The 12,767-nt window shown below is 48.2% G+C and overlaps 1 protein-coding gene and 2 non-coding genes across 3 annotated transcripts; all 3 read right to left on the reverse strand.

Annotated features, from left to right (window-relative positions):
- Positions 1 to 1,966: 1,966 nt before the first annotated feature.
- On the reverse strand, positions 1,967 to 12,728 carry arid4a (AT-rich interactive domain 4A; the record flags this gene model as incomplete). Its single annotated transcript, XM_062440540.1, is given in 15 exon segments — positions 1,967 to 2,915; positions 3,456 to 3,602; positions 4,238 to 4,390; positions 4,496 to 4,600; positions 4,766 to 6,547; positions 6,630 to 6,692; positions 6,815 to 7,028; positions 8,619 to 8,700; positions 9,394 to 9,555; positions 10,148 to 10,287; positions 10,289 to 10,357; positions 10,441 to 10,675; positions 11,552 to 11,649; positions 12,479 to 12,573; positions 12,656 to 12,728. Coding segments are annotated over 15 exon segments (3,522 nt in total), but the record flags the coding sequence as incomplete, so codon positions are not given.
- LOC134001483 (small nucleolar RNA SNORD53/SNORD92) lies at positions 8,211 to 8,290 on the reverse strand. Its single transcript, XR_009927519.1, has one exon. It is a non-coding gene; the product is annotated as a small nucleolar RNA SNORD53/SNORD92 (small nucleolar RNA).
- On the reverse strand, positions 10,804 to 10,888 carry LOC134001482 (small nucleolar RNA SNORD53/SNORD92). The gene has a single exon (XR_009927518.1). It is a non-coding gene; the product is annotated as a small nucleolar RNA SNORD53/SNORD92 (small nucleolar RNA).
- Positions 12,729 to 12,767: the final 39 nt, after the last annotated feature.

Consider the following 12,767-nt stretch of genomic DNA (forward strand, 5'->3'; position numbering starts at 1 on the left):
TAAAATGGCATTCTATCAAAAGGCCACCAGGGGGCGACCGTTTTGGTGTCAAAAGGACTTCCGTCTCTATACAAGTCAATGGAGAATTCACCAACTTCTCACTTGATTTCTAACCTCAGTAAACGTTTTCAAAATGTGTTTATGGTCTCAATCGCTAGTTTAAAGCCTTCTTCAATGCAGTATGATGTTCATTTGGGACATTTTGGCCTCCCTGATTTTATATGTGACGATAAAGCAGGGTATGCATTAGGGCGTGGCTACGTGGTGATTGACAGGTTGATTGGTTCACAGGTTCAGGAGGGCGCCTCATGCTCCTCCTGATGCCCATATAAGTAGAATCCATCTTTTTATTTTTCCCAGCATGCACCTGAAATTTTCAAGATGGCGCTGCTCAGATCCGATACTATTGGCCTCCGAGCAGCAGTCCACAAACCAATGGGTGACGTCACGGATGTTACGTCCATTATATACACAGTCTATGGGAGAAACCTAAAGCATGCAGGGCAGCAGCTCTCCAGGAGCAGGGTTGGACATCACTGCTTTAGACTTCATTACAAACTAAAAGGGAATTTATTCAGTATGTATTAAGAGGAATCCCAAAGAAAGTAAACACACTACCAACCTGTTCTCTCCCCCTAAAACACAACGGTACTTTTCTGACATTTTATCAACAGAAGGATCAATAATGAAAATAATAATAATTGTTTACAGTTCAGATTCAGGTTCAGAGTGAAATGAGACGCAACTGAAGAGTCGAAACATATTTAAAAACTTTATTAGAAACAGAGAGCTCTGCTTATTTTCCACACAGCTTCCAGCGTGTAGAGAGAGAGAGTGTGTGTGAGAGTGTGTATATATGTGTGTGTGTGTGTCTGTGTGTATATATATGTGTCTGTGTGTGTGTATTTACAGTCGTCGCTCTCTAACCGCCGCTAGCAAAAAACACCACATAGAAAAAAAAAAAAAAAAAAGAACGGAGGAATCGATAATACAACAGTACAAACATTCTTCTCTTAAAAAATATTATAAATCATTCTTTACAGGCGTGTAAAATGTAGTTCTGAAATACATGGTGTGGTTTATTTTTCTTTACTCGGAGCTTTTATTTTATTTACAAAAAAAACAAAAAGAAACGTTCAGGAGCCGAGTCTGTCTGAGCCAATCAGAGGACGCCACAGAGAGGAAAACACCAGAAGAAGAAGGACAGGAAGTAGTGCAGCAGAGATCCTCCAGGACGCTTTTTTTTTTTTATTCCTAGGATGGCGAAGTCACCCTACTCTTGATGGGTCATTACTTCACCATCCTAGGAAAAACACTGGCCTCCAGCACTCCCCTCAGTACCAGCACACAGACTCAATGTATGGAAGATCAACTCTGCCAGAAAAATAACATAAATCTGTAACATTAGAAAATAAGAAGAAAAAATATTCACATTACGACTTTAATTCAAAATGTACGTGAATAAAAGTCAAAAGTTGTAGTTATGAAAAAAAAGCCGAAAAAACAAGTAATAAACAGGAAATAATGACTTTTAAATCAGAATTATGATAAAAAAAAAACTTTTTCACCATCAATTTAAATTATCATCAAAACTACGACTTTAAATCACGATTATGAGATGAAACGTAAAAATTCTGACTTTAACTTAAAATATTAATTTCAATATTCGTAAAAGTGAAGTGAATATTTACGGAGTCGCAATTAAGAGAAACACGTTTACGTATATTTAAGTCAATGTTTTAAGATTTTAAAAAAGGTCAAATTTAAATTTACTAAATCATAATTTTGACTCAAATTAAATCAATCAGAATAATGAGATACGGAGGACAAAACTGGGACATTTAAATCAAATAAGACTTCTGGTCTTAATAAACCAAATTCTTTAAATCAAAATGGTTAAATTTTAATATACTGAGAGAAACACGACTTCAGATTTACTGAGATTATAAATCAAAATAATCTTCAATTTAAATATTTCAATTTACTTCAAAATTACGACACAAAAGAAATAAAATCCAAATTATTATGAGACAAAAATCATATTTTTTAAAATCACTAAATCAGATTAATGACTCAGTGATGAGATTATAAATCATAATTTTAATTCAAAAGTCCAAATCTGTTTAAAGTCAAAATGAGGAAATGTGAGTTATTGATTTTACCTGCTTTTTATTTTTCTGGCAGCTTCGAGCTTCCATACAAACACATAACTGAATAAATATTTAACGAGCTGCGAAGCTTCATTTGAATTATTTTACACAAAAAAACAAAAAGTCGATCTCTACAAAGATTCATTTCCTGTTTCCTGTCCGGCGGTGACATCACAAACTTTTTTTAGATGTTTTTTTTTTGTTTTTAACCAAAAATAAAAACTCTGATTCGTATAAAAAGACCAAAAACTTTCACAGCAGGAAGTCACCAACTTTTTTTTTTTCATCTCCAAACTTTTTTTTTCTTAACAAGTTTTAATTTAACTAAAAAAAAAAAAAGAGAAGAAAAAAAAAGAAGAAAAATAAATTTGCATAATGAGCTGCAGTGTGACCTCTGACCTCTGGGCGGCGGTACTGAGGCGGCTCGACAGACCGAAACATTTATCTCCTCAAACAGGAAGTCCATAGGTGAGGTGGGGGGGCGGGGCTAAGCTCAGGTGATAGCGCCCCCCCGTCACACGCCATAATCCCCATCAGAGTTCATACGTTTGTCCCCATCGCCCCTCAGAGGAGGCGGGGGGGGGGGGGGGCGTGATGGAGGGCAGGTGGGGGGAGGGGGGGGGCAGGTGTGTGAGTGGGCGGGGCCATGGTGGGCGTGTCATCACCTGCACTCCACAGCTACTGAGTTCTGAGTAGGCGACGCCGAGGACGGACTCATACCGGTGTCTGAGGAGCCCGAAGAGGTCGAAGCTGTGGTGTTAGAGACTGATACACACACACACACAGAGATACACACAGATACACACACACACACACACACACACACACACACACACACACACACACACACACACACACACACACAGAGATACACACAGAGATACACACAGAGACACACACACACACACACACACAGAGACACACACACACACACAGAGACACACACAGAGAGATACACACACACACAGAGACACACACACAGAGATACACACACACAGAGACACACACAGAGAGATACACACACACACAGAGACACACACACAGAGATACACACACACACACACACACACACACAGAGATACACACAGAGACACACACACACACACACACACAGAGATACACACACACGGAGAGAGAAACAAAGGTCAGGTGACATTTATAGACATTTTCAACATTTTAACATTTATGTATTTTATTTAATTAATTAATTAATTAAAGAATAAGAGTCTGATCAGTGAGTTTAACTCTCTTATTTTGAAATGACGGATGATGTAATGTGTTCCCAGCATGCAGTGCGGCTCCTACCTTCTCTCTCCTTCTTCTTTAGTCGCTTCCTGCGGCGGTCGATGGACGCGACCTCAGACTTCAGGCTCAGGTAGTACTTCCTGATCTCCTGAAGCTTCTCCTGCAGGAAGGAGATCCTCTCTGTGCTGGACATGCTGTCCAAGTCATCTGAGGAGGAGAAACGGGGGGATTAGGAGGAGGAGGGAGGAGGAGAGAGAGGAAGAGGAGGAGCAGGAGGAGGAGGAGTAGAGGAAGACACATAGGAAGAGGAGAAAGAGAGACAGAGGAGGAAGAGGAGGAGAGAGAGGACGAAGAAGAGGAGGAAGAGGAAAAGGAGAGAGAGGAGGAGGAGGGAGAGGACGAGGAAGAGGAGAAGGAGGAGGAAGAGAGAGAGGAAGAGGAGGAGCAGGAGGAGGAGGAGTAGAGGAAGAGACATAAAGGAAGAGGAAAAAGAGAGACAGAGGAGGAAGAGGAGATAGAAGAGAGAGGAAGAGGAGTAAAGAGAGAGAGACAGAGGAGGAGGAAGAGGAGGGGGAAGAGGAGGAGGAGGGAGAGGACGAGGAAGAGGAGGGGGAAGAGGAGGAGGAGGGAGAGGACGAGGAAGAGGAGAAGGAGGAGGAAGAGGAAAAGGAGAGAGAGGAGGAGCATTAGTTATCTCAGCCTGATGTCAGTTTGCTCACATCTGGATTTAAAACTGTTAAAATGAATCAATAACTAATTTAATAATCAATGATTTCAAGTGTGTGTGTATTAGTGTGTGTGTGTATAAGTGTGTGTGTGTGTATGTATTAGTTGTGTGTTACCGAGCTGGAAGGTCCACTTGTAGGTGCGTTGCTGCGGCGACGGGAAGTTCTGTTTGTCTTTGTGAGACGGAGACGACAGAGACGGACATCGAGACTTCTGCTGAGATTTAGACAGAGACACCCGGGACTGATCCTCACTGTCGCTGCTGTGACCTGGGGGGGGGGGCAGGGGGGGCAGAGGGGGGGGGGGTTAGTATGATCCGAGCATTCATTCATTTAAACATTAATATATCAACCAGACGTCTCCTCCTGCCTCACCTGCTCCGTTCTTCTCCACCTTTCCGGGCGTATTCGGTCGTTTCTGGTTGCGTTTCGGTTTCTTTGCCGACGGACTCAAGTTACAGTCCATCACCCTCTTCTGACCTGTGGGGTCAAAGGTCAACACAGGTCACTCACTGCCATGAATTAATTAGGTCACATTAAACTGAGCTGATACATATGATTAGTAACTTGACATTTCATCACTAACGAGTTTCAGCTGCTTCATAACGAGCTGATAGACGGAGGCGAGTTAGAGTCTGATCTCACCTCTGTCTGTCTTCTTCTGCAGGCCCAGCAGGGAGGTGGAGGAGGAGGTGCAGGAGGAGGTGCAGGTGGAGGTGGAGGAGGTGCTGCCATCGAACCCGGGGCTGGAGTCTGCATCTCCTGCCGGCTCCCCTCCTCGCTCCTCCTCTGTGCTCCTGGCGGGGCGGAGCTCCTCGGGGCAGGGGGGGGCAGAGGGGAGGAAGGGTCTGACCTGTGGCTGGGGGAGGAGGGGGGCGTGGGGGGAGGCGAGGAGGAGGTGGGGGGCCGGCTGGTCCCTCATCATCAGCAGGAGGTGCTCAGCGGCAACAGCGGCGGCGGCGGTGGGCTTCTCCTTCTCGTCCAGGTCGTCCAGGTCGACCTCGTGGCAGACCAGCGCCTCTGGGTCCATCTGGGGCTCCTCGGGGGGGGCGGGGCCCTGAGGGGCGGGGCCTATGGGGGCGGGGCCCAGGGCCTCCACAGGCCGGGGGGGCGTCCCAGCATGCACCTCCGGCTCCTTCAGACGCTCCTCTGTCGCTTCTCTCGGCGTTTCCTCGGCCTTGGCAGGCGTGTCGTTCCTCTGCAGCGGTGAGGGGAGGGGCTTGGGGGACGCCCCGGCAGCCATCTTAGGCGAGGCGGGTTTGAGCTCCTCTGACCTTCTGTCAGGGCGGAGCTTCTTCTCCGGTGCTCGCTGCTCCGCCGCCTTCCGTTTGAGCGGTGCGCCTCCTCGCTCCTCTGTCAGCCCCACCCCCTCCGCCTCCCCCACCTCCTCCTCTTCGGAGGCGGAATCGGTGTCGGAGTCAGCCGCGAGGCGTGGCGGGGGGAGGCAGTGGAGGAGCACCATGGGCTCGTCCTGTCGCTTCAGGACGCCACGAGGAGAAGACGACAGCGCCGGGTGGGGGGGGCTGCCGGCAGCAGGGGGGGCGGGGCTTGGCATGCAGAGGGAGAGTCTGGGAGGAGTGTCAGACCTCGCCTCCCTCAGGATAGTCCGGCGACCTTTGGCCCTGGGGGAGGACAGAGGAGTGGGCCTGCTGTTGTCGTCCACTGCGACGTCAGTGGACGGTGAGGACGACGGCGGCTTCTCAGGGACGGGAGGAAGTGGAAGAAGAGGAGGAAGAGCCAGCATTTTGCTGGGAGACGTCTTGGTGAGCACTTCCTGTGGTTTCTCTGGGACCGGCGGCGTCTTCGGTACCGGTGGCGTCTTCGGGACCGGCGGCGTCTTCGGTACCGGCGGCGTCTTTAGGACCGGCGGAGTCTTCGGGACCGGCGACGTCTTCGGGACCGGCGACGTCTTCGGGACCGGCGGCGTCTTCGGTACCGGCGGCGTCTTCGGTACCGGCGGCGTCTTCGGTACCGGCGGCGTCTTCGGGACCGGCGGCGTCTTCGGGACTGGCGACGTCTTGTCCTCCGTTTCCAGGGGAACAGGCAACATGGCGGCTTCCTCCACAGGCTCCTCCCCCTGCTCAGCCTCCCTCTTCTCCGATTGGCTCAAGGCTTTGTCAGCTGTCTCCTGAGGGATGCTGGGACACGGTGGGGCGGGGGGGGCGGGCGGCTGACCCGTCGTTGCCGGGGTGACAGCATTGTTATTAGGAGGAGGCGGGACATTAATGACCTCACTCTGCTGCTGCTCCTCCTCTTCTTCTTCTTCTTCTTCCTCTTCTTCTTCTTCTTCCTCCTCCTCCTCCTCTTCTTCCTCCTTCACCTCCTCCTCCTGGGTGGGCGGGGCTTCACTCCTTCCTCGCCATGGCGACGGCTTTTTGTCAGGCGGGTCTTCTGATTCGCTGTCCTCTGACGAGTTCCCAGAATCCTCTGCGGGGACAGAGAGGATTGGTTAGTTACTGATGATCAATAAACCTGATCAATGACAGAGAATAAGCTGATCGATTCTCACCGTTTGAAGCCCGGTCGGAGTCGTACATGCCGGACGTTCTTCTGGTTCTCCTCCGAGGAGTATCTGCAGAGAGGAGGACACATCAGGACACAAACCTCTGTCACTAGTCCTTCTACCTCTGTCACTGTTATTATTATATTATCATTTCTTCAGTGTTAAATTTGACCCAGTTCTCTGTGTCTTACTGTCTCCGTTGGACATGCTGGGCGGCGTCTCGGCCTTGCTGCTCTTGCCGTTGGACCGTCCCTCGCTGCTCGGCGTGTTGGAGACGCTGCGGCCGGCCGAGCTGGTGGGGGGGGTCCTGATCTGAGGACGTCCCCGCTTCGCTCCCGGAGGCTTCAACGGAGCCATTGTCGGCTTCTCGTCGTCTTTGTCCGGTTCGTCCTTGTCTTTGTTCTGCTGAGGACACGAGAGGCACGTCAGGTCGTTCATTACTTTAAATAGGGATGCTCGATATTGACTTTTCTGCCGATATCCGATATTCCCCAACTCTTAATTTCCGATACCGATATTTGCAGGCTTTTTACACCAAAACTATTAGGTAACAACATAACATATCTCCTACTGTTGAATTAACACATTATGCCTAATTTTATTGTGATGCTCCACTGGATGCAAACATAAATGCAACATGGCTTTCCACATGTAAACACTGTCTGTGCAAAATAAGAGAACAACTTCAACTGCACTGTCATATTTATTATGCTGCTTTGCAGTAACTGCAAATTACAAATGTACTATCCGTAGGGAACACTTGGAAATAGTTCCAAACCACAGACATAAGCCCCGTTTCTGGAGGCGGGACCTTTTATAGGAACGTCCTCTCTCTCGCTCCTCTCAGCTGTTGTGTCTCCAGCAGAGTAGGACCCAGATAGGACCCAGGTAGGACCCAGATAGGACCCAGATAGGACCCAGCGGACTCTGACGGTGACGTCACAGAGGCCGAAAACATGACAGAGAAAACAACGAGGAGGTAAACCTTCTGTTTGTGTGTTCGTGTACATGGCAGTGGACGCTATGAACTTGTTAGCCACGGTTAGCCACGGTTAGCTACGGTTAGCGACCCACGAGTCTAGCGTGTTGTTGTTAAACGTCATCAAGCGCCGGTAAACGTCCCATGGTGCGTTCATGCAGGCTCGGAAATGCTGAAGCCTACAGAACAAACATCGGTTATAAAAACCCGATACCGATACTTCCCGATATTATATTTTTAAGTGAATATCGGCCGATAATATCGGAGGTCCGATAATATAATAACATCCCTAACTTTAAATACCTTCTGTTTAAACCTTTTCCTTTCTTTCCATTTTAATTATCACGTGACCATTCAGACTTTTTCTGGGATGTGAAGCTGTTGCCGTGGCGGTTGCTATGGTATTCAGGTACAGCTAAAGCTCGTAAAAGGAGCTCTGATGTCATCATTCAATGGTTGCTGTGATTTAAGCAGCGGTTGCCAGGGCGAGGGATAGTTGCTATGGCGATTCTAGGTTTAAAAATCAGACAACCTCCATCAGTTAAAGTAGCCCCGCCCAGCCTTCCTGTCTCCCTGCAGCTGATTGGACGGTGAACGCTCGTCAGGCTTGGGTCAGACAGCCAAGAGGAAGTGACATCACAGGACTTCAGTCCAGCATGCGAAACCTTTCTCAGTATCATCACTCCTGGCCTGGTTCAGCAGGTCACATGACTCAATCATCAATAACAATAACGATAACTATAACAATAATTAATTTAACGATAAATATAACGATAACTATAACAATGACTATAACGACAACTATAACTACGATAACTATAACGATAAACAAAACAAAAATCGCCCACTCTTCCGACGATTGATCGTTTTTTAATCATTTATAAAAAATTCTCTGATTCAGCTTTTTAAACACTGATGAACATTTTCACCATTTTCTGACTTTTTATGGACCAACCTAATTGAGACTTATAGACTGATCAATAATGTAAATATTGATTATCACCAGTCCGTCTCACCTTTACCTTCTTCCTCTGTCTCTTCTTCGTTCCTTTCTCCACCGGCCAGATGATGCGGTCGGCCTTCACCCACTCGTCGTACCTGTGGGGGATTCAGACACACCTGTCAATCACACTGACTCCGCCCCCTCTTTCCTCACCTGTCTGTCACATAGACTCCGCCCCCTCTTCCCTCACCTGTCTGTCACAGACTCCGCCCCCTCTTCCCTCACCTGTCAGTCACAAAGACTCCGCCCCCTCTTCCCTCACCTGTCCGTCACACTGACCCCGCCCCCTCTTCCCTCGCCTGTCCGTCACACTGACTCCGCCCCTCCCCCTCCCTCACACCGACTCCGCCCCCTCTTCCCTCACCTGTCTGTCACGCAGACTACGCCCCTCAACTGCTCACCTGTCTGTCACACAGACCCCGCCCCCTCACCTGTCCGTCACACAAACTCCGACCCCTCCCTGCTCACCTGTCCCTCACAAAGACTCCACCCCCTCACTGCTCACCTGTCCCTCACAGACTCCGCCCCCTCCCGCTCACACAGACTCTGCCCCCTCCCCCTCACCTGTCCCTCACACAGACTCCGCCCCCTCTTCCCTCACCTGTCCCTCACACACACTCCGCCCCCTCACTGCTCACACAGACTACACCCCTCACCTGTCCCTCACACACACTCCGCCCCCTCACCTGCCACACAGACTACGCCCCTCACCTGTCCCTCACACAGACTCCGCCCCCTCTTCCCTCACCTGTCCCTCACACAGACTCCGCCCCCTCCTCCCCGCTCACCTGACGTTCCAGCCGTAATAGTGAACCAGGTAGAACTGCTCTCCGTTATCGTTGTCCGTCTTCTTGATGTGAGCTTCATAGATCTTCTGAGTTTTTCCTTTGCCGTATTTCACCCTCACCTTCGTCCCCGCCACGGAGTCGGCGTCCTCGTCATCGTCGCTCCTGACACACACACACACACACACACACACACACACACACACACACACACACACACACACACACACACACACACACACACACACACACACACACACACACACACACACACACACACACACACACACACACACACACACACACACACACACACACAGGGCCTCAGTATCTGATTCACCTTTAGTTATATTTTGTTTCTCAGGCTCCAAATCTTTATCTCCTAACAACCTGAATTTAATTATTTAATATTTATACTTTTGGTTTTCAGTGAAATTTATTTAATTAACTTAAATACGTACAAGTCAAAAAGTTTAAAACAACTTCACATTGATTGTTAGTCTTTACTTCAGTACTATAAAAACAATTGAGGTACTTTCAGATGTTTACTGTAAAACACAACGGTAAATAACACTAATGATAAATATAAAGATAACTAAATATTACGGTAACTATGACGATAAAACAAACAAAACAAAAGTACAAAATGTACATTTTAACAAACCTGAAGCTGCTTTTAAAACTATTTAACATATTTTTGAGTTGCTCGTCTTATTCATCACAATGTTAAATCTTCATGTGATCGTCTCAGACTCACCTGTCCATTCTCCTCCTCTCACTCTCCTCGTCGTCTTCTTCATCGTCATCATCCTCCTCATCCTCAGAGCCTCTCTCTGAGTCATCCATTCGTCTGTTGCTGCGTCTCCTCACCTCCCTCTGCTCCTCGCTGTTCTCTTCCTCCTCCTCCTCCTCTCTTCTCTGGTCTGGAGGGAGGCTCTCTCTCCGGTCTCACACACCTCCTCCTCCCCTGAAACACACACAGTCACATGATGAAGGTGGAGAACAGTGACATCACTTCCTCTCTGTTCCTCCTCAGTCTCGGCGTCTCACCCTCGGGGACGACTGCGCCTCCTTCACCTCCTCCTTCTCGCTCTCGCTCTCTGACTCCGCCTCCTCCGCCTTGTCATCGTCTTCGGGCTCCGCCTTCATCGGCGGCGACGGGGACTCTTTAGGCTCTGCTGGCTTCTGATTGGCTGGTGTGGAGGGGGGGCGGGGGTTGTTGTGGTGGATGGTCCTGAAGGTGATGGACGCGGAGCGGCAGTACTCCTCGAAACCGTAAAGGTACCTGAACATTAAAAACAAACCATTTAAAACAGCTCAGTAACACCAGAATCACTGTCTAGATCCAGAAATGTGACGTTAGGTTACGTTACTTTACGTTACTCTATGTTAGGTTACATTACTATCAGCGGATTGGTCAGACAGCCAAGAGAAAATGTGACATCACATGACATCATCAGCTCATTGAGCGAAACCTTTCTCAGTATCATCACTCCAACAGCCAATCAGAGGAAACACTGAGTTACTCTGCGTTACGTTATTTTTTACATTAGGTCAGCGCTCTGAACTTGAGTCAAACTTCATTTTCACACGCAGGAATAAAATATCATTTAATAAATATTATTATTATAATACAATAAAGCTATTTTAATGAACATCACGGACGCTTGTGTATTTATTAAATGATATTTTATTCCAACAGTGGTCAAAAAAATGAAAGAAACCACATTTATTACAGCACCGGAGGTCAGGAGTGGATAAACCCGGTTGAAAGAGTGCCCGCCCGTATGCGACGCTCCTGGAAGAGCAGCCAACGCACCCGTTTACAGTTTTGATCCGAGAGCAGGGCAGAGATCCACAAGCACAAACTCCCTGAGCGCGAGAGGAAGAACTCGAGTGTGAGCGCAGGAAATCTGCGCGAGCAGCGTTGTAACCGAGAGCGAGGACACAGTGCGAGCATGCGCACAGCAAATATCATAAAATCTGAGCATGAAATCAATAAATACTGCTCTCAAATCCATTTAATATGCTCTTGAATTAAGATAGGGAATAAACTCCATAAATTAAAAGCTTTATAAGAATTTGGCAGATTTTCTCTGTTTGGGTTTTATTTTATTTTAAGCACCAACACATCGATCAATGAGGCGTGAGGTTGTCTTACTTCCTGTAGGCCGTCTTGACGTTGTAGGACGCAGCAGAGTTCAGGACGGGGATCCCCAGGTCCATATAGATCTGCTTCCACACCGTCCCGCTCTCGATCTGAAACACACACACACACCAATCAGCTGCTGCTTCACTTCCTGTCTGCGGCCTCTGAGGTCGTTAACTCTTCACGTCCGACAGCATCAAAGATTTCCTGTCTGAACTTTAACTGTTCAAACTTTCAGCTGGACACAAATGTTTCTCCTCACAGCTGCAACTTTTATTATCATTCATATGTTGAGTAGTTTTCTCATTAAGGCTTTAAATCACAAGTTTCTTTAACCCTCCTGTTGTCCTCGAGTCAAGGAAGGAAGGAAGGGAGGAAGGGAGGGAGGAAGGAAAGGGGGGAAAAAGGAAGGAAAGAAGGATGGAAGAAAGAAGGAAGGAAAGGAGGGAAGAACGAAGGAAAGGAGGGAGGGAGGGAGGGAGGGAGGAAGAAGGGAAGGAAAGGAGGGAGGGAGGAAGGTAGGAGGGAGGAAGGAAGGTAGGGAGGGAGGGAGGAAACAAGGAAAGAGGAAGGAAGGAAAGAAGGACAGAGGAAAGAAGGGAGGAAGGAAAGGAAGGAAGGAAGGAAGGAAGGAGGGAGGAAAGAAGGAACAGTCAAAACAGACGGGGTCAATTTGACCCGGGAGGACGACACGAAGGTAAGACGCGCCTTTATCCTATTCCTGTCTGAAAACACCTGCGTGACGTCATGTGACACCTGACGGACAGGAAGCTCGTCAGGCTCGGGGTCAGACAGCCAAGAGGAAGTGACATCACAGGACTTCAGAGTCAAGCATGAGAAACCTTTCTCAGCATCATCACTCCTGGATCAGCGGGTCACATGACTCAGGGAGGGGGGAAGGTCACCTGTACAGGAAGTGATGTCAGTGTCAGTTCTCACCTTGCGGCAGCCTCCCTGCTGATAAACGAGTCTGAAGAGCTTGAACAGGTTCAGATCTTTGTAGCCCAGGACAGGAGGCTTGTTGATGGGGGTCCCTGAGGGAGGAACCGCCAAAATAAAAGTCAGCTTGATGTTTTATGAGTTTAAGAACATACCAAAATAAAAGTCAGGTCTTACCTCGGTCCTCCATGAACTTGTACAGCTGCTGCAGGAAGTGGTCTCTCTCCTCGGGGTCCTGCTCCTCCTCCGGCTACACACACACACACACACACACACACACACGTAAGTT

Source organism: Scomber scombrus, chromosome 19, assembly GCF_963691925.1.
Source record: "Scomber scombrus chromosome 19, fScoSco1.1, whole genome shotgun sequence".
NCBI lineage: Eukaryota > Metazoa > Chordata > Actinopteri > Scombriformes > Scombridae > Scomber > Scomber scombrus.